Here is a 27807-nt window from a genome sequence, read left to right on the forward strand (position 1 = left end):
TAACATTGTTCCCTATGGGGAAATCGGGGGCATCGCATCTGGACCATTTAAGCCTTTTTTAGCCGCATACGACGCGACCGACGCGATTTTGACTTTTTATAATGCATTTCAATGGGAAAATCGGGGGCATCGTGTCGGTCGCGTCGCAGACCACTAAAAATGACACCCGATGGCCGCGATTGTGGCCGTGCTAGGAAACAAGTACCGATGAATCTCTTCCCCATTGGGACCTCCCCTGCGGTTTTCTTGGAAGGGAGGTATGAAAAGGAGGCAAGTGGTCTATATTAACACCTACACACATGTGTCCGTCCGTCACGCTAGCACACAGACACACATACTGTATAAACACAGACCACACACACACACAAATAAATTAATAAAAAACAATGTTTTTTGACTGATCTTCCTTTCTGATATCTGCACATTCGGATGAACACCAGAGAAGAGCAATATAGCATCAATGGTTTATTCTTTAACAGCAAGTCAGCCAAATGCGACTTAACGTGTGTGTTTATGTCGGTTGTTAGGTGCTTATGGGTGTGATTGTTGTGTTGTGTATGTTGTTAAACAAACCTTAGCATTATGAAGGCAAGAAGACTGCCTGCTGAGTAGCAATCCTGCTGGAGGCAGCGGTTGTATGTAGTAACCATAGTTACATTAGCATGTATCTTCAGGGAAAACATTTCCTTCATTAATAAATATGTGCGCTGTCCGGGCATGAGTCTATGGCCTCGAGCACTCTGTGCCACAACTGGTCACGGGTCATTAGATCTAGGTTGACAGTCAAAAAGTCAACCCCTATTGGTCGACAGTCAAAAGACGACACATGACAAAAGTCAACATGCCTTAGGTCGAAATAAGGTTTTCATCTTTGGTTGGTGTCTAGGTCGACACGAACACTGTATAAGTGTACCGCCTCCCCTCGCTCGCCATGCTTTAAGCACGGTACGTCGCTGCGCTTGGCACACTATTATATTCTCCCGCTATGCCCACTGGGATGGCAAAACATCAACAAGTTGCTTGACCATGTTGACCATGTCAACCTTTTTCATGTTGGGGGTGTACCTGCGCACTGAGTGTTCCCTGGTCGGACTAGCTTCAAAGCACTTAAGTATAGTCTGACTCCAGTGGCGTAAGTTCGTCCCAGGGGCCCGGAGGCAAGATGAATGCTGGTGCCCCCCCATCTCTCAACACATATTCTTATACATATATGTATGGGGCTTGGAGCATTCACCTTGCCAGCGGACGCCCTGCGAGAGGATATAGTGCAGCAGGAGCAGGGGGGGACATCCGGTGTTAGCAGGGGAAAGCCGGGCGTAGCACATGTAGATGCCCGGCGAGGGGGGGAGAACCAGCGGTGACGAGACATGAGCAGGGGAAAGCCGGGCGCACAAAATGTGGATGCCCGGCAAGGGGGGAGCCAGTGGGGACATGGCAGAAGGGGCGAGCCTCTGTGGATGCCTGGTGAAGGGGGCAGGGGTGGGGGGCAGCGCTGACCTGGCAGGTAAGAGACGCTATATAAATGTCTCTCAACTTCACAGGCTGCCACTGCAGCGTCTCTCACCCGGCTCCCAGGTCCTGGCTCACTGCTGCTTCAGTGATAGGCTCGCTCACCCGGTCCTGCGCTGGCTGTGGGCTGCGGGCTGCCTCCCGCCCGACTCCAGGTGACAGGGAGGACTCGGAGCAGGGGATGGGGCGCTGCGCTGTGCCGCTTCACGGCCATTCCATACAATAAGGGTAGAGGGGGGGGGGCAGCGGAACATTAGGAGGCAATGGAGCCAGTGCCCCCTTTGACTCCATTGCCTCCGGGAGTTCCGCCACTGTCTGACTCAAACTATACTGAAAATGGTAATCATAAGATGTAGTGGGGGTTAGTGCTGAGCTTTGCCCTGGTGTGCGTACAATTAAATATAAATATAGATGTAAATATAAATATAAATGGTATCTGACACAGTGATGCAGTAAAAAAGGATGCTTTTACTGAGTGATATCTTATATCAAACAAAATAAAATAAAATAAAATACAGGTGGGGTAGTACCAAAATGAACTGTCGTCTGCAGTAGTGGTCTAAAAACAATACTTCTAGACAAACAATTTTCCCAGCAAAAAGCTTGCGCACCGGGCTTGCTGCCCGTCTTGCCAAGGTGATTGTGGGTGTGCAGACAATTCCTAGGTATTTAAGTGAATGTCTCAGGTTTAAGTTGCTTGTACTGCAAAAATGCAGAGAGTCTCTGTCTGAGTGCGGCGTCCCGCTGCTCAGATACAATGTTAGCTTCGGGTAACTCTTTAAATCTTGCCACAGTGTTGGTGCAGGGTGCGGGTTTTCGGAGGTGGTTACTGTTGGTGCAGCCTAGGGTGTGCCAGTGTGCGGTAGGTCTGATGTACGTGTTACCGCCGCACACGTGTGGATCCCACAGCGTGTAGCGGTCCCGGTGTATCAGACGTGTGCACTGGAGCGGATGACAGGATCACCTCGCTTCAACCGATAGTGTCGGTATATGCGTGGTGTCCCGCCGTCCGACTGGGAGCCCTCCTGCCTCGCGAGCAGTGCCTGTCTCCTACTTACCCTTCCTTTCTCAGATAGTGCTGCCGTGCCGCGTCCTCAGTTTCAGCGTTTGCTGTGGAGTCTTCCCGGGGTTGCGTCACGGAGTTGCCGGGCGTTGTTTGTGAGGGGACCTGACTGTGGATAATGTCCGTATTCCCCAACGCGTTTCAGCTTTCAAAAGCCTTCTTCATGGAGCATCCTTTTTTACTGCATCACTGTGTCAGATACCTTTTATATTTATATTTACATCTATATTTATATTTGATTGTACGCACACCAGGGCAAAGCTCAACCTTTTTCATGTGTCAACATTTTGATTGTTGACCAATAATGGTCAACCTTTTGACTGTCAACCTAATAACCGCATCCCACTGGTCACAACTGATCCTGTGCCTTTTTTGCAGGACCCGGACAATAACAAGGAGAAGGATAATACAAAGGAAAAGCAGTTTACAGAAAGGGATTCGTGGTGGCTGTATTCCTATAGGGTAAGGACTACTCGCACTGACATCACTACTGCATATGCTGCCGGTATTGGCTTACATTACTGTCATTTCTGATGCTTTTACACACTACTTAGTATAATATTAAAGACATACGTATAAGTGACATCCCCTCTGTGCTCCGACTAGTGGTTAAAGTGGGGAGGAACTGGGTGGAACTGAGTTTCACCACCTCTGATGGAAGGGGGAACTAGTTCCACCTTCACCAAAGCCCTGCACAGTAATTCCAACAGAAACCCCTGCAGCTGCTTCCTTCTCCGTGGGCTTTTACTGTGGGCACTGTGTAAAAGTGACACTACTGTGGGCATTGTGTAAAAGTGACACTACTGTGGGCATTGTGTAAAAGTTACACTACTGTGGGCATTGTGTAAAAGTGACACTACTGTGGGCATTGTGTAAAAGTGACACTACTGTGGGCATTGTGTAAAAGTGACACTACTGTGGGCATTGTGTAAAAGTGACACTACTGTGGGCATTGTGTAAAAGTGACACTACTGTGTGGCACACATGTAAAATGAGTACTATTGTGTTTCCTAACATGAATAAAGGGCACTAATAAGTGATGTAATGTGAATAAGGGGCACTACTGTACTGTGTGTCATAAAGTGAATAAGGTGCACTCCTATGTGGTGTTATATAAATCTGGGGCACTATATGTTGCCTAATGTGAATATAGTGTAGCATAATTGGAATTGGGGGTACCATTGTGTAACCACGCCTCTTCCTTATATGTTCCTTTATAAAGTATGGGCAATAGGGTAGAAATGTGTAGGGGGTGCCAAAAATCTTGCCACTGACCAGGGCCCTGACTAAGGGGTGGGGGGCGGGAGTGAGTTCCACTGCCCCTCCAAGACTACTTTAAGCCCTGGCTCCAACTCATACGTGCCCACTCACCCGGAACTTATCAGAGACTCCCAAATTGGGGGGTATTAAGCGGGTAATTCAGACCGCACGGGCACGAATTCACAGCAGCCAGCATTTAGTTAAGCTCAGGGCCGTCTTAACATTAGGAAGGGCCCCTGGGCAACCTAGTTCACTGGACCCCCCCCCCCCCAAATTAGTTTGCCCAGGAGCCCACAGTCACCTCCCCAACCCTCACCTCTCTGGCTCCGTGTGGCAGCCAGTCAGCTTCCGGAGGCCGGGGATCCGATCATCTTCGCTGGGGGATCCGGGCAGCGGGATCAGGGCAGCGGCGGTAGCTAGGAGCCTGCCCTGAAGTGGCAAAGTGCTATTAACTGGCGGAGCGGGAAGCGCTGTTGCATTTGAAAAGACTGGCCAGACGCTGATTGGCTGAATTCAGCCAATCAGCGTTCGGCCAGTCTTTTCAAATGCAGCAGCGCTTCCCGCCCCACCGGCAAATAGCGCTAATGGGAAAGATGGTGGCCGGGTGGCGGGGATCCGACCATCCTCGCTGGGGAAGGGGATCAGGGCGGCGGTGGCGGTAGCTAGGAGCCCGAAGCGGCGAAGCACTATTTGTCGGCGGGGGCGGGAAGCGCTGTTGAATTTGAAAAGACTGGCCGGATGCTGATTGGCTGAATTCAGCCAATCAGCATTCAGCCAGTCATTTTAAATGCAGCAGCGCTTCTCGCCCCCCCTGCCGGCAAATAGCGCTTCGCCGCTTCGGGCTCCTAGCTACCGCCACCGATGCCCTGATCCCCCTGCCGGATCACCCAGTGAGGGTGATCAGAACCCCGGCACACGGACCCCCGAAATTAAATTCACTGCTAGCTAGGAGGTGAAGCGCTATTTGCCGGCGGGGTGGGAAGCGCTGTTGCCTTTTCAAAGACTGGCCGGATGCTGATTTTCTGAATTCAGCCAATCAGCGTCCGGCCAGTCTATTCAAATGCAACAGCGCTTCCCGCCCCGCCGGCAAATAGAGCTTCGCCGAATCAGGCTTCTAGCTACCGCCACCGCCCTGATCCCCCTGCCCGGATCCCCCAGCGAGGGTGAGCGGATTCCCGGACCCCGGCCACCATCTTTCCCATTGGGCTGGGCCGGGGGCCCCTAGGTCCTAGGGCCCCCGGGCAACTGCCCATCGTGCCCAATGGGAAAGACGGCACTGGTTAAGCTACCACCCCATTGAAATGCCACCTAGCGATTAAATGTGCCCGCTGTGCAAATAGATGTGTACGAATACGTCCAAGCTACTCACCATGGGATGATTTTTACACTGGGCTCAAATCATCGCAGGGCCACAGTAGCCAGAGACGTGGCACTAAAAAACGCAGGTAGCCGGGCAGTGGGGGAGAGATGACAGGCTGCTGCCGCTGCAGCACAGCCTCTCTCCCCAGCTCAGCACAGCTGCTCAGTACTGTGTGTTGTGCTGGGCAAAGAGACAGCTGCAGCGGCAGCCTATCCTCTCCATCTCATTTACATTTTTTCAAGTGGGTGTGGCCACACCCCCTTCCGGAGGCAACGCCCCCACCTGGGCCCAGCCGACCTGGTCGTGCACACACAAATTGTGGCCCATTCGCATGCATAGTTGATTGATAATTGGCCTGCGTGTGAATTTGTGGCTGTGCTATCTGGTTTGAATGACCTCCTAAGAGAGACAAGGGCTCATGTCCAGTTTCCATCTGGGCTCCCTTCTACTGCATATGCCCAAACCGCCAAGAAAATGCCCACTGTGTCATTTCCCTGGTGATCTATGCAGTGCTGTTGTTGCCAACGCAGGGTGCAAGGTGTGCGGTGTGGACCCCTTCGAACCAAACGACCCATGTACAGTGCACACCCTGTACCCGTTATATAAAGGCCACTGCTCCTGCATCCCAGCACTGTTGCGGAATGGTGGGCGGGGCAAATGGCCTGATGACACGATTCGCTGCGAATAATTTCTGAGTAGTCCTACCACGGGAGTAGAAGCAGAGATCATGCAAATTACTGTGCCACTCCCCAGACCAGTCTTCCAGGACCTCCCTCCCCAGATGTAGATTTAGCAAAGCTTGGAGAAAGGTAAAGTAAAGAGAGTGGAGAGAGATAAAGTACCAACGAACCAGCTCCTGCTGTCATTTTTCCAACACAGCTTGTAAAATTACAGAATGCCCAATGCCTTTAAGTACAGGCCTATTATTCCTTATGCTACATCCAGTACCAATCATAGACCTCCCACTATTCTCACTTGTAGAATTTCCAGACTGTCCGTTCTATCTGGATGTATTCCTGATTCTGCGGTGTTCTGGATATTACAGTATTATTTTCTGATGTTCTGAATGTCCTTTGCTTTACATTATCAGGAAACCCCTTATCCGGGGAGTTACGAGGTGCGGGATTTTCTCCAAGATGCAAAACTTAATCCTGTCCAGCAATCGTATAGCTTCAGAGGGCAAGGGCGGAGGAAGCCCCTGAGTGCCGCTGGATCAGGAGAAGCTCTGTTACCTGGCTGCTATAAGGTCCAGGAACTCAGTGACCTGGTGGAACAGATGCCACGTACCTATTCATTCCGGAACACCTCCCGGAAAGCGATACTCCCGGGTGTAAAAGATAAGGTACAGCCGTCAGTCAGTGTTTTACCTATTTACATATAGTCATACTTGCCTACCCAAAAATCGAGTGGTGGGCAAGTCCCCTGCGTAGGGATGGCCATTGACCATCTGTGATTCCAAAATCATTGATGGTTTATACAGCCGATGTCGAATACTTTTGCCATTACCAGATGGTTTCCCTCCATCGATGGCACAGCTGAACCAATGTTTTTTGTGTGGTGGGAAACGGAGCATAGCTCCGAAAACCCTGAAGTCAAAGAAAATGGATGTCCATCAATAGGTAAAACTATTGATGGTTATCCATCACATAATGTGTTACTATCAATGGTTGGTTGCAGTATCACCATCGATGGCAACTGCATCGATGGCCATCCCTATCCCAGAATGCCTGGAGTGGATGGTCCTAATTGGACCCGATGACATGATTGGCGCTGAATCTCGTCATCGTAGCCCTGTTGCCCACAATACAGTGCCTGTTCTCAGCACTGTCTAGCTGGGGGCGGAGCCAGGATGACAGGATTGTGAAGCCCCGTCAATGGCCAGCTACCCTTCCTGCTTGGCCACACCTAGTAACTCCCTGACACGCTGGGAGAGAATACGTTTCCCAAAACAACCAGGTTTGGTTGCGGCCTAATCTAGGAGGCTTGCCCACTGTTTGGGGGGGCGCCGGGAGTGCCACACACTTTTCAGGAGCCCGTCGGCCATTCCGGGAGAGTAGGCAAGTATGAAGTGGCAGCTTATGTGAAATATTTTTTGACTGCCCAAGCGAGTAGACTTGCGAGTTTCTAAGTTGTGTTACGGCCTGTACGACAGACATGTATGAAAAATGACGACTAAAGATGGTTTTATTTGTTATTCTAAAGAAGCCCATAAAATAGTCCGATATGGACCGATTTCACCTGATCCCGACGGGTCTGGCCAAGAAATCGTCCCAAATTGGATGTGTTTGACGTCACGAGTTTTTATGGGTTTTGGTGGACACTGTATAAGTGTGCCATGTCTTCTCGCATGGCACAAATTTATGTTTAATGTGTTGAAATTGACATTGACCGCCATTCTGCTTGTGTCGATATTTATCAATGTCGGTCTAGACCATGTTGACCTTTCCATGTGTCAACCTACTGCTTGTTGACCAATAGCGTTGACTTAGAGACACTGTCGACCCATGGGTCGGGTACCACACCAGGAGAATGTTGCATGTTCTCACTGTCTGTACCTTTCCTGAATGATGTACCTCTGTTGCTCTGGGCGAACCAACCCTTTCACCTTTCCTTTCAGCGGGATCTCTGTGTCCTAATTCTCCATACAGTTGGTAAATAAAAGACAGACGTATTTAATGTCACCGTTTCCTTCGGGCTTAGCTACAAATATCAGACACAACAACGCCGAGCACCAGAGGAATCCTGTTTCCCAGCCTCTTGTCTTCCGACCAGAGATTTATAGCCGTGCTTGTTACTGGACGCTCGGTTTTTTCCTCTGTTACCTAGAACAAATGGCGATACCTTTATCGGGTGATGTGCGCGGTCTGTCATGTTCATGATCATTTATATTATTTTATGTTTAAATAGTTTTAATCTTGTTATAGGAGCTCGGTTGTAATTATCTTAATTAATAATAATAAAAGGCTAACCCTGCTCCTCTATGGGGGGAATTCAAGTGCTGCACGTGCAGGCGGTCACTAGATGATGCACGATAGAGCAATTCATTCTGCCGAGCTGGTAATTAGCATTATTATATTTAAGACTTTATTCTTATGTTCTTCCTCTTGGTTATGGTATAGCGCAGTCATCCCCAACCCTGGTCCCACAAGTACCCCAACAGTGCACGTTTTGCAGGTCACTCGGAAGGTGCACAGGTGTACTCGTTATTCAGACACATGTTAAAAGACCCACAGGTGAGGCTAATTAATTCCCGCGTGATTCCGGGCCTAATTCCCTCAATTGGGGGTCTGGTTTGTGCATTAGCCCATCATTGGACACCAGGTTAGGGGTCAGGGTTGTGCATTAGCCCATCATTGGACACCAGGTTAGGGGTCAGGGTTGTGCATTAGCCCATCATTGGACACCAGGTTGGGGGTCAGGGTTGTGCATTAGCCCATCATTGGCCACCAGGTTGGGGGTCTTGTTTGTGCACTAGTCCTTCATTAGCCACCAGGTTGGGGGTCAGGGTTGTGCATTAGCCCATCATTGGCCACCAGGTTGGGGGTCTGGTTTGTGCATTAGCCCATCATTGGCCACCAGGTTGTGGGTCTGGTTTGTGCACTAGCCCTTCATTAGCCACCAGGTCGGGGGTCTGGTTTGTGCACTAGCCATTCATTAGCCACCAGGTTGGGGGTCAGGGATGTGCATAAGCCCATCATTGGCCACCAGGTTGGGAGTCTGGTTTGTGCATTAGCCCTTCATTAGCCATCAGGTTGGGGGTCTGGTTTGTGCACTAGCCCTTCATTAGCCACCAGGTTGGGGGTCTGGTTTGTGCATTAGCCCATCATTGGCCACCAGGTCGGGGGTCTGGTTTGTGCATTAGCCCTTCATTAGCCACCAGGTCGGGGGTCTGGTTTGTGCACTAGCCATTCATTAGCCACCAGGTCGGGGGTCTGGTTTGTGCACTAGCCATTCATTGGCCACCAGGTTGGGGGTCTGGTTTGTGCATTAGCCCTTCATTAGCCACCAGGTTGGGGGTATAGTTTGTGCATTAGCCCTTCATTGGCCACCAGGTTGGGGGTCTGGTTTGTGCACTAGCCCTTCATTTGCCACCAGGTTGGGGGTGTGGTTTGTGTACCAGCCACAACATTGGAGTTCTGATTTGCATCCCATCCACAGTCTGGACGTCTGCGTTATACCTTAGCCACAGGGGCATCAGAGATCGGTATAGGTAACCTGGACAAGGGTCTACAGTAGCTCAATGCCGATACGGAGAACACACAGAACTATAGATATGTTCATTTTATTCATGTTATCTCCTTTTTGGATTATTTTACACTATCCATCTTTTACCAACCACCACCTTTGTTCAGCTGAAACAATGGTGTAGGGTGTGTAGTGTAGCTTATTGATAGCCGTCTGTAGGCCCCGCATTGCTTGTCATTGCCTGTGATATCTGTGGTTCTAACACTCTACCATTTGCAGGACATAAACCTTGATCCTGGACAGTATAACCTCATGACGCCACCAGTAGATGATCACCCGTGCAAGTAAGTTTGAGATCTCAGTAATTTTGACAGAAACCATATGACCCAATTCATGAGGAAATCAGTTGTCCGCTACAGTATGTTCCAATTATTCCAAATGTGTTCAGCTGGTTACTATAGTACAGGGGTGGCCAAAACGGTCCTCACTATCTACCAACAGTTCAAGTTTCCAGACCACCTAGCTGGTGCACAGGTGCAGTCATTACTAACTGTCACATTTCCCAGACCACCTAGCTGGTGCACAGGTGCAGTCATTACTAACTTCCCCATTTCCCAGACCACCTAGCTGATGCACAGGTACAGTCATTACTAACTGTCACATTTCCCAGACCACCTAGCTGGTGCACAGGTGCAGTCATTACTAACTGTTACATTCCCAGACCACCTAGTTGGTGCACAGGTAAAGTTATTAGTAACTGTCACATTTCCCAGACTCTCTAGCTGGTGCAAAGGTGTAGTCATTACTAACTGTCACATTTCCCAGACTCAATAGCTGTTGCACAACTGCAGTCATTACTAACTGTCACATTTCCCAGACTCAATAGCTGTTGCACAACTGCAGTCATTACTAACTGTCACATTTTCATTCATTCCTAACCGACACATTACACAGATCCATGGGTGGCCTGGAAAACATGAACTTTTGATAGATCTCAAGGACTGGTTTGGCCACCCCTGGCCTTAGTACCACCAGTCACAGCATTCAAGTCTCCCACAGCTGCTCACCATCTGCATGGCGCCACTCACTTCCCAAGCAATGTGGTCGGTCCGGGTTTCCAATGACGCGATATGCGCTGAATTGCGGAGTCACGGTCACACCCCCCACCGCTTTACAATTTCAATGTTCTTACCAATGTATAGCGGGGGCAGGAGCCTCAATGATGCCATGGCAGCACGACCCCCCCCCCCCCGCACTGCCCACCTGTTGTTGAGCCATCCCCTTACCCCCGGCTGTGCCGTCTTGGCTACCCCTCCTGGCTATATTCAAGTGCATTCTGGAAAATGGAATCTAGAATCACACGACAAGCAGAGTGAGAGTCGTCATCTAGGAGTCTGCAATATAAATATCTGCCCCTGAATAGCAGCTTTAGGAGCAGCTGTAACACAAATGCAAACAGCTCTTTGTGTGTTCTGTCCCAAAACAACTTGATGGTTAAACGTGTTATTTGTCACCATAACAGTGACAACTAGCCCAGAATGCCAAACAGGTGTAGCACATATTATTGCCAGAAACAAGCGTATTCAGCGGAAACAAATGAATAGGCCGGTGAGCTTACGCTTGTGAATCCTTATTATCAGTATCTCGCTATTGTCTGTTGTCCTGCATTGCTGTGCACCTGTGTGTACTACTAACATCCCTACTGTAGGGGTTGTGCTTCCTCCTGCAGGCATGTAATGTTCCGGTCCGCAGTGCAGAGGTTCCCAACGGCGTACTTTATCCCTGTAAGTATCCTAACAGGCAGCACATATAGCGGGTTGGGATCATTTGGTCTATTGCATTATGGTCGAAAGTCATTAGGTCGAATCCATTAGGTCGACATGCTAAAAGGTCGACATGACTCTAGGTCGACATGGGAAAAGGTCGACATGATTCTAGGTCGAAAGGTCATTAGTTCGACAGGTCATTAGTTCGACAAGGTCATTAGTTCGACATTGTCTATGTCGACATTCACAAGGTCGACATGGGGTTTTTCCACTGTTTTTTTTACCTGAATGTCAACACAGTCGACATGGACACAGTTTAAAGTGCACTGCATCCCCTCGCATCGCTCGCTGTGCTCGCGATGCGTCGGGCACGGTGCCTCGCTACGCTCGGCACACTATTTTATTCTCCCACCACGCCCTAGTGGATGGTAGGGCATGAAATACCGCCTGTCGGCACATGTTGGCTCAAAAAACAGTGAAAAACTCCATGTCGACCTTGTGAATGTCGACATAGACAATGTCGAACTAATGACCTTGTCGAACTAATGACCTGTCGAACTAATGACCTTTCGAACTAGAATCATGTCGACCTTTTCCCATGTCGACCTAGAGTCATGTCGACCTTTTAGCATGTCGACCTAATGGATTCGACCTAATGACTGTCGACCATAATGCAGTAGACCAAATGACCGCATCCCCATATAGCAACACCCTGTGTGCTGAGATTACAATGTGGTAGGCAATGATGCAGGTAAAATGGCAATAAATTCACACTTGCCTACTCTCCTGATTTGATTGCTGTAGGTGTGTGCTACTGCTGAGATTCCAGTTTTTAGAGTTTTCTTTCACCCTCCTCTTTTAAATATGGGGGCGTGGCCTAAGTGTGGGAGGTGCTCACAGCTCCCACATTTAGGCCACGCCCCCAAAAGTTTATCAGGGCCATTCCTCTCGGCTGCCCTGGGGATAAAAAAAAAATTATAATAATTTGGTTTATATAGCCCTCTTTCACCCATAGGACTCAAGGCGCTTAACAGAATGTATGAACGTAATACAGTATAGGAACAGTGAAGTACAGACAAGCTTTTCATAAACTACAGAGAGCGTGGAGATACTTAAGGCAATTACAGGAATGCTTGAGTAAACAGGAACGTCTTGAGTGTTTTTGAAGGCTTCTAGAGCGGGCGCCTGCCGAACTGTGCGAAAAAGTGAGTTCCTTCCATAGAATACAAAGAGTCTTGCGAAAGGGGCGGAGCCCAACAATGAGGTTCTATGCTAATTGCGGAATGTGAGCACCACCCCTATGCATATATCGCCCAATTGTGGTATCTTTCCCAAAAGAGTCCAGGCCTAGTAATGCGATTACCCCCCCTTCCTCGCAGCGGCGTAGCTACGTTTTGGGCGCCCCCCACCGTTAGGGGGGGCGCCCCCCGCCGCCCATTCAAACCCCCCCAATTATAATCCAACAGGTAATTCATACTTACATACATACAGGAGATGTCCGGAGAGGGGAAGCAGGTGGATGCAAGAGGAGCGAGGAAGCACTGGCGTAACTATAGCACCGCAGCCCCCGCCACCGCGGGGGGGGGGGGGGGGGGCGCTGTGCACATGGGGGCCCCGGGGCTGCGGTGCTATAGTTACACCTCCCCCCCAATCCCCCGCAGCCTTACCTTTCGCGCTGGTCCCGGCGGCTCCGTTCTTCTGCTGAGGACCACCACAAAATGCCCGCCCCCATACAGCAGTTTCAGAGAACTGTGTGCTATATGGGGGCGGCCATTTTGTGGTGGTCCTCAGCAGAAGAACGGAGCCGCCGGGACCAGCGAAATAGGTAAGCCTGCGGGGGATTGGGGGGAGGTGTAACTATAGCACCGCAGCCCCCGGCGCCCCCATATGCACAGCGCCCCCCCCCCCCCCCCCGCTCCGTGGCGGGGGCTGCAGTGCTATAGTTACGCCAGTGCTTCCTCGCTCCTCTTGCATCCACCTGCTTCCCCTCTCCGGACATCTCATGTATGTATGTAAGTATGAATTACCTGTTGGATTATAATTCACCATGCAGGAAGACTTTTGCCTAGGTCAGTGGTTCCCAACCTCGGTCCTCAAGTACCCTTAACAGTTCAGGTGTTCCAACCTGGCTTATAAAGAGATACCTGTCTTTCCATGGTACATATGGGGTGTTTTTGTATTCAGGGGAAATCCCACAAATATAATTTGATAAGGAGGCCCTAAAGTTATTGGGGGAAATTTACAATGACGGGACTTCTAGTTCACATGGGATGTTGCTATGGGCAACCAATCAGATACAATCTATTATATTTTAGAAGGTGCTAAATAAATAAGTAGATTCTGATTGGTTGCTTGTTTATTTGTTTAAAACAGGGCGGTTTTACAATTAATCAACTGTTTCCGTTCCTCAAACCCCCACACACACATTTGTAAACCACCCATCCATTCCGCACCTGCAACAGTGCCATCTCCTGCCCAGCACACGGGTGCACTGTCCGTTCCATCCATGTTCTCTACACTGAGAGATTTAAGTGAATAATGCATTGAAATCTTAGATTTGTTTGCCTTACACGGTTTCGGTTACGTCCTCCTGGAACAGCCGTGGTTGTGTATCCATGGCTCCCCTTCTCTACAACATGTCATGTAGAGAGATTAGATCTTAATATCCCTATTACCAGCAGTTTATCTCACTCATCTCTTTTTGGAAATCACCAACTAGTCATTTGTGGCGAGTGCTACAGTTACAGTATTATATATTTAAAGGGGATTTATACTGGATGTTGCCCTTGCGGTAAATCTCCTTACTTAGCAAAAATAGCGCTTTAATAGGAATGATCAATTGCAAGTTCTCATTTGGTGCAAATCTCATACTTGCCTGCCCTCGAGTGGCTGGGAGGCTCCTGAAAATCAGACTGACCTCCGGCCTGTTCAGGGAAAGCCGTACGTCAAACTTGTACAAGTTGAGCTTTTGACCCTGTCGACCCACTGGGGTAGATTTTCTTCCTAAACACTGTAGATCGGCCACTGGTAACTGGATCTAATTCAGGTTTCCTCGTTAAGCAGGAAAATTCGCTGCTTACCGAGTGCTGAAACGCTGCTTGCTGCCTTGCAGAACGCCTGCCCCCCCCCCCCCCCTTCAGTATCATGCAAGGGGATGTGCTCAATAAAAACATCCCCTTGCATGCAGCCGGTAGCAGGAGAAATGGGAAGCGGTCATCTGTCAGAATGAACTTAGGTCTACAGTCATTAGGTCGACCCCACTAGGTCGACTGGCAGGAAGGTCGACCTGACTTAAGGTCGACATGGGCCAAGGTCGACATGACTTAAGGTCGAATTTGCATAAAGGTCGACATGAGGAAGGTCGACTGGTCATAAGGTCGACATGGGTTTTTCACTGTTTTTTGAGCCGACATGTGCCGACAGGCGGTATTTCATGCCCTACCATCCACTAGGGCGTGGTGGGAGAATAAAATAGTGTGCCGAGCGCAGCGAGGCACCGTGCCCGAAGCATTGCGAGCGAAGCGAGCGATGCGAGGGTCTGATTCTCATTGCCAACTGTGTCCATGTCGACTGTGTCGACATTCGGATCAAAAAACAGTGAAAAACCCATGTCGACCTTATGACCAGACGACCTTCCTCATGTCGACCTTTATGCAAATTCGACCTTAAGTCATGTCGACCTTGGCCCATGTCGACCTTAAGTCAGGTCGACCTTCCTGCCAGTCGACCTAGTGGGGTCGACCTAATGACTGTAGACCTAACTTCATTCTGACAGATGTACCGCTTCCGGAGAAATCTACCGGTTCAGTGCAGTCTTGGAACTTAATTTTATTTCCTCCACAAACCGACGAACATGGGGCGGATACGGACGTCGTGTGAAGTCTTACACACACCCCGAGCAGGCATCGGCCCGTCTGCATTCCCAGGGGAGCACTCAGCGTATTCATAGGAACGTCCATAACACACTGTACGTTCAACGCCTCTGCGAATTCAACTCCTTCCAAGTGGTACAGAATCAGGCCCATGGGGGGTTATACAATAGGCTTGTTTCTCATTATAACGAAGGGGTGCATTCAATTTAGCTCCAAACTCACTGATTACACTCCGTGACTCATAACCCCCCCAACATATCATTATAAATATCTGCTCCTAATATTTGTGGGGCACAATCTTCCATATCCGCGTTCCCTTCATGTCGCTCTGTTCCGTACTCAGGTAGGGACACAGATCATTTCCGCAGGATTGTTCTTCTTCCAATTCATTCCACCTTTGTTAGCAACAGAAATGTCTGTGTTCCCCGAGGTAACGCGCTTGGAATGAATTGTACGCTTTTTGTGATCTTATTATTTTGGAAGAGGAAGACGCGTTGTACTTAGCTCGTCTCATCAGACCCAACATTTCTCTAAATCTGATAACATATGATTGAGGATGATTATCTATCACACCCCAATTCCCCCATCCACGCACCCCTGTCGCTGGATGTTCTGCCGCATGGAGAACACTCTTGGAAAGTAAAAGGCTTAGAAATGAAAATGATGAAATAACGAAGCCTTTTATCCTGTGTTTCTCAGTGATAGTGTGCAGTGTACTTGGTGCTACACACAAGTCATTTTCAACCATTCGATGATGAGTGATTCCGAATGGATGTGCGCATTTTCTCAACGCCATCGCAGCTTTGCACAGGGGCGGGATTTGAACTTTGGCAGGGTGGTGGCTAAATGATCGCTGGGCTCCGAGGATTAGCAGCCCGGCAATCAGGTCTGAATTACCCCTATTAAAGCCTGGCTGCAGGGAGTCAGTGAGCCTGGTGGAGTCCACATAGGGCTATGGGAAGAGGAGCAGCTGGGCACGCACAGCAGCACTCCTCCAACGGCCATTTTTGTTTAGGCCCACTGCCCCCACTGCCTCCAATCACTGTACAGCAGCCAGAGATAAGTTGCCGGCGCTGTCCGCCCAACCAGGTCAGGTGCCCTACAACCCCCCCCCCCCTGTGGCGATGTCTCTTAACGCCAGAGTCAGATAGGAGGGGGCCACATTGGAGGCTGCTCACAGGTCTTTTCCTCTCTTAAAAGCCCCTGGTCTCAACTCTCTGGTTGGCTGTACAGGAGTATATAAAGCAGGTCTTACAAATAGATTTTACAATAACTAAAAAATGGGCATTTTGGGGAGTATATACACCCCAGGAACAAAAAGAATATGCCATACCAACTAGAAAATTATTTATAAAATTAGCAGCGGCCACGAAAAAAACTATATTGACCGAGTGGATTAATAGTAGACCACCGCCTATATCTCTTGTACAGCCCAGAATAGTGCATCTGTTTCTTATGGACTGGGCAGATTCAACATTACAAAAAGAAAAAATGACAAAAAATTTCATGGAGATATGGTTACCATATATTGGAACGCTATCAGCGCCATTAAAAGGAGCATTGAGGAACTCCCTGGTAGAAACATCTTGGTATAGAGAGGAATCCCCGAATGGGGAACCAATCTTTTAGAATAGGAAAGTAAGGAAATAGAAAAGGGAAAATAAATATAGAAGGGGATAAATGTATAGATAAGGATTCAATTGTGTTTTGTCTATTGTATATGTCTGTATACGAAACGAAATTATACTGGAATTTAAACTTTTGTACTGTAAATGTCTTTCAAGAAAATAATAAAATTTGCATATAAATAAAAAAAAGCCCCTGGTCTCATGCCCTGCACATTTGGACACACGGAGAGTGATGCACGAGCTGCAAAGACTCAGTCATGGATGCCGACCAAGAATCAGCCCCATTGTGTTCAGGGCTGTCATTGGAGTGATTACTATTTATAAACAGTTTCTTATGTAGCGCACACATATTCCAAAGCGCTTTACAGAGAATATTTGAACATTCCCATCAGTCCCTGCCCCAGTGGAGCTTACAATCTATATTCCCTACCACACGCACACACAGACATTCTAGGGTTAATTTGTTGGAATCCAATTAGCTTACCAGTGTATTTTTGGATTGTGGGAGAAAACAAGAGTATCTAGAGGAAACCCACGCAAGCACAGGGAGAATATACAAACTCCGCACAGAGCCATGGTGGGAATCAAACCCATGACCTCAGCGCTGTGAGGAAGTAATGCTAACCATTACACCATCCGTGCTGCCCCGTATATATAACACATGGTGGGAATAGAACCCATGACCTCAGCGCTGTGATGTAGTAATGTAACCATTACACCGTCCGTACTGCCCTGTATATATAACACATGGTGGGGATAGAACCCATAACCTCAGCGCTGTGAGGCAGTAATGTAACCATTACACCATCCGTACTGCCCCGTATATATAACACATGGTGGGATAGAACCCATGACCTCAGTGCTGTGAGGCAGTAATGTAACCATTACACCATCCGTACTGCCCCGTATATATAACACATGGTGGGGATAGAACCCATGACCTCAGCGCTGTGAGGCAGTAATGTAACCATTACACCGTCCGTGCTGCCCCGTATATATAACACATGGTGGGAATGGAACCCATGACCTCAGTGCTGTGAGGCAGTAATGTAACCATTACACCATCCGTACTGCCCCGTATATATAACACATGGTGGGGATAGAACCCATGACCTCAGTGCTGTGAGGCAGTAATACTAACCATTACACCATCTGTGCTGCCCCGTATATATAACACATGGTGGGAATAGAACCCTTGACCTCAGTGCTGTGATGTAGTAATGTAACCATTACACCGTCCGTACTGCCCTGTATATATAACACATGGTGGGGATAGTAACATGACCTCAGTGCTGTGAGGCAGTAATGCTAACCATTACACCGTCCGTACTGCCCCGTATATATAACACATGGTGGGGATAGAACCCATGACCTCAGCGCTGTGAGGCAGTAATGTAACCATTACACCGTCCGTACTGCCCCGTATATATATATAACACATGGTGGGGATAGAACCCATAACCTCAGCACTGTGAGGCAGTAATGCTAACCATTACACCATCCGTACTGCCCCGTATATATAACACATGGTGGGGATAGAACCCATGACCTCAGTGCTGTGAGGCAGTAATGCTAACCATTACACCATCCGTACTGCCCCGTATATATAACACATGGTGGGAATAGAACCCATAACCTCAGTGCTGTGAGGCAGTAATGTAACCATTACACCATCCGTACTGCCCCGTATATATAACACATGGTGGGGATAGAACCCATGACCTCAGCGCTGTGAGGCAGTAATATAACCATTACACCATCTGTACTGCCCCGTATATATAACACATGGTGGGGATAGAACCCATGACCTCAGTGCTGTGAGGCAGTAATGTAACCATTACATCGTCCGTACTGCCCCGTATATATAACACATGGTGGGGATAGAACCCATGACCTCAGCGCTGTGAGGCAGTAATGTAACCATTGCACCATCCGTACTGCCCCATATATATATAACACATGGTGGGGATAGAACCCATGACCTCAGCGCTGTGAGGCAGTAATGCTAACCATTACCCCATCCGTACTGCCCTGTATATATAACACATGGTGGGGATAGAACCCATGACCTCAGCGCTGTCAGGCAGCAATGCTAACCATTACACCGTCCGTACTGCCTGTATATATAACACATGGTGGGGATAGAACCCATGACCTCAGTACTGTGAGGCGATAATGCTAACCATTACACCATCCGTACTGAGCCGTATATATAACACATGGTGGGGATAGAACCCATGACCTCAGCGCTGTGAGGCAGTAATGTAACCATTACACCGTCCCTACTGCCCAGTATATATAACACATGGTGGGATAGAACCCATGACCTCAGCGCTGTGAGGCAGTAATATAACCATTACACTGTCCGTACAGCCCTGTATATATAACACATGGTGGGGATAGAACCCATGACCTCAGTGCTGTGAGGCAGTAATGTAACCATTACACCGTCCGTACTGCCCCGTATATGTAACACATGGTGGGGATAGAACCCATGACGTCAGCGCTGTGAGGCAGTAATGCTAACCATTACACCATCCGTACTGCCCCGTATATATAACACATGGTGGGGATAGAACCCATAACCTCAGTGCTGTGAGGCGGTAATGTAACCATTACACCATCCGTACTGCCCCGTATATATAACACATGGTGGGAATAGAACACATGACCTCAGCGCTGTGAGGCAGTAATGCTAACCATTACACCGTCCGTACTGCCCCGTATATATAACACATGGTGGAGATAGAACCCATGACCTCAGTGCTGTGAGGCAGTAATGCTAACCATTACACCATCCGTACTGCCCCGTATATATAACACATGGTGGGGATAGAACCCATAACCTCAGTGCTGTGAGGCGGTAATGTAACCATTACACCGTCCGTACCCGCGATGCTGAGAGAAGTGCCGTACGGAGAGTCACGTAACCTATTATTTACAGTAGTTAAGCCTCTGCTTAGTGGATACATTGCTGGGTGTTAATTAGTTAAAACTATAACGAACTGCGGGGAAGCACGGCTGGCTCTCTGCCACGGGAACATGTCTCAGTGTATACTCCGCAGTAACTGGCGAGGTTTTTCCTTATACACATTCCGGAATTCCTTTGGAGTTCACTGGAACAATATAAAGGCAGAATAACTCATTTAATTATATATAAGCACAACCCTAAATGGGCCTGGAAAGCTGGGGTAAGACCACCAAAATAACGCTAAGCCATACAATAAAGCCGGGATATACTGGGCACATTGATCTTGGTGGTACTTATAGTAGTATTACAGTTTGTTTTACCCAATTTTGGCACTATGGGGGTCATTCAGGTTTGGCTCACACAGCACATTCGGTTTGCTAATGGATAAAAGCATGCGCACTGCAGGTGGGGCAGATGTAACTTGTGCAGAGAGAGAGATAGAGATTTGGGTGGGGTTTGTACTTCAAACTGATCTATATTGCAGTGTAAAAATAAAGCAGCCAGTATTTACCCTGCACAGAAACAAAATAACTCACCCAAATCGAATTCTCTCTGCACATGTTACATCTGCCCCATCTTCAGTACAGCATGGTTTTGTCCATTAGCAAACCAAATGTGCTGTGAGCCAACCTGAATCCCCCACTATAGAAGAACCAACCTCCCCACCACCAGCACCTCCAACTGGCGCTGCACCCCTCCGCCCCACCAGAATCGTTCCTAAGCATGTCGGAGGTGGGGTCAGCTTCTGGGACCAGGAGTGGGGAACTGTGACACCCTGACCCCTCGCACGTGTGGAGGATCAGCCTCTGGAGGCGTCACCGGTTCCTTATCAGAAGCAGGCGCTTTGCGTCGTGTTGGTGCACCGCTTGGGCAGTGATATTATCCTGGGCGAATGGCGCTGTCACTCATTCAGTGGCTGATTGTGCAGTGTATGTGTTTTTGTGCCCTGCGTCGCTTGTGGAGCAGAGTTGTGCGCATTTCGGTCAAATCCTCACGTACAATGGAGGCGAATCTGGTCTGTAACGGAAGGGCCCGTTCACTATAAGATCACACATGCAATGCAATCTGGGCGGAGTTTATGGGTAAATGCATGTCCCTGCAGACACAGGGAGAGGGGCTCCAAAAGGATCTGCTTCGCTGGGTGCCAGGAGGTCTGCAGATGCGCAGTTAGCGCTAACCCCCCCGCTGACCGCACTGCCCCAGCGGCTACAATGGGCTACTGCCATCTCAGAATGGCGGTAGCCCAGGGACACACTGCAATGCTGCCCAATACTGATACATCTAGCAGCATCACATCCCCCATAGAAACCTATGGGGAAATCAGCTGGCGGCGGTGCAGGAGGGATCCCAGCAGGGTTCGGAGATTCCCGCTGCAGTCCCTCAGTCATATTTGCAGGCGGTACGTAATATTTGCCGGAAAGCACTTCCTGAGGATTTACTGGATGATGTCATGTGCTAAATGTCACTTTGGGTAATGTGAAGCAGTAATTGCATTTAGCACAGCGTGTGTCAGTGTCTGACAGGAAAGTATCCGCCTTCCTTCATTTTGACGCTGCCAGTTACAGTGCGACAGACACATGAGGTTAATATTGATAGAGGTAATGCAGCAATAGATAATAATTGTACCCAAAATGGAGGACCCCATTGGGGTTCTAAATGCCCATATTGACTTTTGAGATTGTTATTATCCTTTATTGATTTGGAGCCACAAGGGATCCGCAGCGCCCACTTACAGCGTTCATAAACGGTGACTTACTGTACAGTTCAGTACATGACAAGTACATGGCTTAGAAACATAATCTGTATCGCAGACAATACTGATATAAGTATTAGGGTGGCGTAAAACCGAGGGATTAGATGCCGTCAAAAGGCACATGAGGGAAGAGGGCCCTGCTCGTGAGAGCTTACATCCTACAGATGCTAAAATGTACTGTTTCTTTAAGGTGTGTTTACATGTATTGTTGTCCATAAAGTCAGGGTATTTGCCCAGGAGGCCGGGTGGTCATCCAAGCCCCCGCACACAGCTACATCAACAGAGTGGGAGCACTGTGGCATAATATGATCTGTGGTCTCTGTGTGGCATAAAGCAAAATGGGAGCACTACGGTGTTTAACATATTTGTGGTGCTGGGAGTACTTCCACATTATATTTTTATAACATGGCCATCATCATCTTACTGACAATTTTTTTGGTATGGGCCCCCAGAAGTCACTTGTCTAGGGGCCCACACAATCTTTAATCCAACCCTGGCCACTGGGGGAGATGGTGAGCGTGTGCTAATTACCCAGGTCCAGGCTTGGTAGAGTGGCCCATCTGGTGCCCAGGTAAGCTGCCCCTCCCCCTAGTATTATTACCATGCTCTGGAACTGGGTTTTTCCTCCTCTGTTGCACCATCTTCTCAGTGCCAACTCCAGGAAAATGGCACCGCACAGGGAAAAGCGCAGACTCTAGTGCACGTTACATACCCCAGCTTCCCGAATATCACTGGGAGGATGGCATGGGCCCCACATTTAGTATTTTGTTATATACAGTATATTTTTTGTGGCAGGCACCTGCTTAGGTCAGACTTATCTACTGTGATCCCCAACAATGCATTTAGGGGATCCTTAATATTGTGAAGGTATGGCCCCAATAATTGTTGCTTAAAATAATTTATTGCCATAAGTCTGTATATAATACACCCCTGTAACCATATATTTAGCCTATTCAGGGCAAGAAATGGTTAAATAATACCAGATCCTTTTTGTTTTCTAGAAAGAAGGTCCAGGACCAGGAGAATATAATCCAAAAAGCTCCACCTCCCCTTCTATTTCATCAAGTTTCAGATCCAATGTGCCCCGGTTCCGCTCGTATCATAATGTAAGTTCAGAGAACCAATGATTTAACATAGTAAAATACATATATTCTATCCCAACACATTATATTTTCAGGTGAATTTCTCTGAATTACTTTGTTAGGAGCCTTACAGTATTACATAGGCAAATGCAGGGAAGGAAGGGGGGGGGTAATACGGTTGCCCACAAACAACCCTCCTCTTGGCCATTGGTTCAAATGTTGACAATAGTAATAATATATTAAAATATTATTAGAGCTTCCACCACATCATGCAGTGTAAGGGACAGAGCAGAGATACTGCTTTTTTCGGTACTTGTTACCTAGAACGGTGCCCATCGCGGGCATCGCATGTACATCGCATGCCATTATAATGGCATGCGATGCGACTGATGCGATGCCCGCGATTTCACATAGAAATGAATGGTAAAAGGTAAATCAAGTCGGTCGCATCGCATGCGGCCAAAAAAACGCATGCGATGCGACCGGCGCGATTACCACGATTTACATTGGGAACAATGCTAAATGGCCCAATTGACCCGATTTTACATAGGGAACAATGTTAAATGGCCCACAGACCCCAATAATTTAATGTTGCACATCTGGTGGTCAGAATATAAGCCCGAAAAGGGGGCGGGCGTCCGAAAAGGGGGCGTGCATATGCAAATGAGGGCGCGGCTTATGCTAATTAGCCGCAACCTCATTTTCATACGAGAATAGACGCTGTGCTGTAATTGGGGGGTCTCCCAACTGCCACCCCCCGCAGCGGGACAATGCCTGCCGCGGGTGGGACAGCTGGACAGTACCCGAAATCGGGACTGTCCCGCTGTAATCGTGACAGTTGGGAGGTATGCTAGAATGTCTGTGTGTGCGTGTACATGTGGTAGGGAATATAGATTGTAAGCTCCACTGGGGCAGGGACTGATGTGAATGTTCAAATATTCTCTGTACAGCGCTGCGGAATATGTGTGCGCTATATATGAAACTGGTAATAAATAATGGAATTCACCATCTTTTTTGTTATTAACAGTGGCGGCTCCAGAGGCGGGGCTGCCACACAGTTCAAAATTCAAATAGAGTAGAAACACCCACTGCCAGTAAGTCAGGTTGGAATGGCAGTTGGTGGTAGTGGGTGTGGCTCCCCTATTTGAATTTTGAACTGTGCTGCAGCCTCAGCACTGGAGCCGCCCCTGGTTATCACGATGCGTCCATAAACCAGAGAACTGATGTCGCAGTCTCCTATAAGTAACAGCGGGAAAGAACTTATTCACACCTGATCGCAGGACAAATTTGCTGCAGACGGGGCAGATGTAACATGTGCAGAGAGAGTTATATTTGGGTGAGTTATTTTATTTCTGTGCAGGGTAAATACTGGCTGCTTTATTTCTTCACTGCAATTTCAGTTTGACTCTACCCAAATCTAAATATCTCTGCACATGTTACATCTGCCCCAACCGCAGTGCAGCATGGTTTTGCTCACTTTGAGGACAAATTTGCCCTGCAATCGTCTGAATTAGGTTCGGGAGCTTGGAAAGAAAAACAAAACAAATTTATGCCATAATAACTAAAACTGTGAAGTTCATTAAAGCACAATTAGCTGTAGAAGGGGGTAGCCTTACTAGACTTCAAAAAAGGAAGCAACCAATGAAATGCTACCTAATATTTAATGCATTATAGAAAATATTACCCAGAATCTGATTGGCTTTTGCTGTCAACACCTCCTCTTTTCCATTTTAGTGGCTTTACTGAATCTAACCTAAAGCTTTTATGCAAACAGTGCAGGAGGGAGGCACCCAAGGCGGCGGTAACATTTCCGTTCCAGCAAAGCAAAAAGCTGCTCGTTTGCAGCGCCAACAGTATTGTGTTACTAATATGTTATTTATTAAGTATATAGTATATTGCTGTTCTGGTCTGATCTTTATACTCATGTGAGCTTTTAGTGCTTAATGTGAGTGCAATAAAAGTCCAAGCGGATTACACACTTGATTGATCTACTGTATCTACAGTATGTAGCGTTGCACGAACCGTATAGGTAGATGTTGGTCCCTGCCAACATTAGATGACATGGTTACTCTAATACTCTAAGTGGCTTTTGTGCAAGGTTGTTAGCTGCAGTGGGACAGTATACTGACAGCTGTTTTATTATCAGGTGCAAATCCATTATAGCCACCGTAAATTATACATTTCCTTGGCCTGTCATCGACAGAACAAATGATACATCCTCACAATGGGCCTTATTCTGATTTACTGCTTCTGGCAAATTCCTTCTTAGATGGACAAAACCATGTGCACTGCAGGGGGGCATATGTAAAATGTGCAGAGAGATTTGGGCGAGGTATTTTGTTTCTGTGCAGGGATAATACTGACTGCTTTATTTTTACACTGCAATATAGATCTCACTTTGAAGTAAAACCCCACCCAAATCTAATTCTCTCTGCACAAGTTACATCTGCCCCGAGTTCTGACCGTCTCCATTCCAGGAACAGGCCAGCGATTGGTCCTCAATGAGCTTTTGTCATGTTTCTATAACTGCTTTGTTCTCTACTGTTTTTCTTACTTGCCCATGTGATGTCACATCTTGTGTGATGTCATTTCTTTCTTGTCAGTCCTACTGTTGTACGTAGTGGAATTCCAAACTTCATAAACAACCATTTTAATTGAAAGTTGTATACTTTTATAGTCAGCGTAGTCCAATAAATATTAAACATTTACTAGCCTACACTTTTAGGGATGAATAAATAAAAAAACGATAGTCAATTTGCAATAAATGTATTGGTATTGTTAATACAGGTAGATAAAGTAGATTCCATTTGGGTTCCTATTGCACAGCACATCAAGCCAACTTTTGTAATTTTTATATGATCATAATACCTAATTTCACCAAAATTTTGCACTTTTGCCAGATTTAGGAATGATGTACTTATCAAGGCCTGTAGGATGTGCTGCACAATGTTCCAAAGGTGATAGCCACCACAGGGTCTTTCCTTCTATCGACAGTGGTAGCCACCTTGTATCGATGGTGGTAGCACTGCAGGGTCTCTCCTTGTACCGATGGTGGTAGCCACCGCAGGGTCTCTCCTTGTACCGATGGTGGTAACCACCGCAGGGTCTCTCCTTGTACCGATGGTGGTAACCACCGCAGGGTCTCTCCTTGTATCGACAGTGATAGCCATCACAGGGTATCTCCTGGTTTCATTGGTAGAAGCCATAGCAGGGTATCACCTTGTTTCAGTGATGGTAGCCATCGCTAGGTATCTCTTTGTATCAATGGTGGTAGCCACCACAGGGTCTCTTCTTGTATCAATGGTGGTAGCCACCGCAGGGTTTCCTTGTATCGATGGTGGTAGCCATCACAGAGTCTCTCCTTGTATTGATGGTGGTACCCATCTATGGTAGAAGCCATAGCAGGGTATCTCCTGGTTTCATTGGTAGAAGCCATAGCAGGGTATCCCCTTGTCACAGTGGTGGTAGCCATCACAGGGTATCTCCTAGTCTCAGTGGTGGTAGCCATAGCAGGGTCTCTCTTGGTATTGATGGTAGTAGCCATCGCAAGGTCTCTCCTTGTATCGATGGTGGTAGCTATTGCAGGGTTTCTCCTGGTATTTTTGGTGGTAGCTATTGCAGGGTTTCTCCTGGTATTTTTGGTGGTAGCGATTACAAGGCCTCTCCTTCTTTCGATGGCGGTAGCCATTGCAAGGTCTCATCTGGTATCGATGGGAGCAACTATCATGGCTACAAGAGCCATCTTTGTATTGATGGTGTAGCCATCACAGGGTCTCTCCTGGTATCACTGGTGGTAGCCATCCCAATGTATCTCCTGGTGGTATCCATCACAGGTTCTCTCTTGGTATTGATGGTGGTAGCCATTGCAAGGTCTCTCCAGGTGGTAGCCATCACATGTTCTCTCTTGGTATTGATGGTGGTAGCCATTGCAAGGTCTCTCCTGGTATCGATGGTGGAAACCATCATGGATACAAGAGACATCTTTGTATCGATGGTGTAGCCATCACAGGTTCTCTCCTGGTATCAATGGGGGTAGCCATTGCAAGGTCTTTCCTGTTATCGATGGCGGTAGCCATCACAAGGTATCGTCTGGTATCAATGTTGGTAGCCATTGCAGGGTCTCTCTTGGTATCGATGTTATCCCTCACAGGGTCTCTCCTAGTATTTATTTTGGTAGCCATCGCTAAGAGGAAGCTGGGAATCACATATTTCTCCTATATCTGTAGTGCTAGGTGTTCTCCTTTGAGATCACTAAAACAGATACCGCATATAGCAATCGGAATAAACTTATTTATCTTTAAATATTTTTTTGGTTTGAATTCTATATTAAAAAAAAAAAAAATGAAATCTGCACCTGGAATCCCAAGACCGGTTTGAGGTGCAGTTCCTGAACATGTATGCTGTGAAGGGAACCCAACTGGCTGGCAATGCGCCAAGGGGTGTGGAACTGGCATTTGGCTTGCAGCAATTTGAGGGGAAGTCGGTAGGGGGCATAGGCGTGCACAGCACATTTTATTAGGGGGTGCACCGTCAAAGGGGTGTGCCTAGCACCACATATTGGGCATGTATAACACCGCCCACTGGGTGTGTCTAACAGCGCCAATCCGGCATGTCTACCATCATCTATTGGTACTCGCTACAATATAAAATGGCTCTCAGTATAATAATACATGAAAATAAAGTAAAAAACATATATGGATGATATGTAGTTATATGACAATGGTCTGGTACAAGTAACAATGCAACACACATAATTGATTGATGGGCGCTTCTTTTGGTAAAAGGTATTGCTGGTAGGGAGGTGTTCATAAGGTTGGGCACAGCATTAGGGGGTCTGTGCACCCATAAGACTCAATGTGCGCACACCTATGGTAGGAGGTGTGTATAATGATTACCCAGACACAGGTCCCTGTAGGGGCCCAGGATTGCAGAGAGGGGGTAGCCACGCTCTTGCTATGCCGTGGCCATATCTCATGATGTTCTGGCCACACCCAAGGTGGTCCCCTGTATGGACATCTAAGAGTCATCTACATATGTAACATCTGGTACTCCTGAGTCAAAGTGACCAGAACTTGACCGGGAAGTTCCAGCTACTACATATCTCAGATCTACTTCATCCATGATACCGACCTACCTTGCTTCCAAGATCTTTGTGTGAGATATGCATTGTTAGCAAGTCTTTTACTGTGGGTTTGCTGCTTTTTAAAATAAATATAATACAGTGGAGCTTAAATGTTGGGGAACCCTTCAGAAATTTCTGCAGAAATTTAGCCGAAAACTACCATAGATTTAAACATACGTCCTAAAACTAGATAAGGAGAACCAAAAAAACACAAAAAAAAGAAACAAATAAAATTA

General features: G+C 47.7%; 1 protein-coding gene across 1 annotated transcript in view; it reads left to right on the forward strand.

Annotated features, from left to right (window-relative positions):
* The window catches only part of STPG4 (sperm-tail PG-rich repeat containing 4), a 46031-nt gene that overhangs the window by 7347 nt on the left and 10877 nt on the right, over nucleotides 1-27807 (forward strand). Inside the window, exons 3-7 of the mRNA XM_083174844.1 lie at nucleotides 2951-3034; nucleotides 6283-6534; nucleotides 9657-9721; nucleotides 11107-11161; nucleotides 22369-22473. Of these exons, the coding sequence (XP_083030970.1) occupies nucleotides 2951-3034; nucleotides 6283-6534; nucleotides 9657-9721; nucleotides 11107-11161; nucleotides 22369-22473 (561 nt within the window). The remainder of the gene's footprint in view (nucleotides 1-2950; nucleotides 3035-6282; nucleotides 6535-9656; nucleotides 9722-11106; nucleotides 11162-22368; nucleotides 22474-27807) is intronic.

This window comes from Crinia signifera, chromosome 3 (genome assembly GCF_055691185.1).
Source record: "Crinia signifera chromosome 3, ASM5569118v1, whole genome shotgun sequence".
Taxonomy (NCBI): domain Eukaryota; kingdom Metazoa; phylum Chordata; class Amphibia; order Anura; family Myobatrachidae; genus Crinia; species Crinia signifera.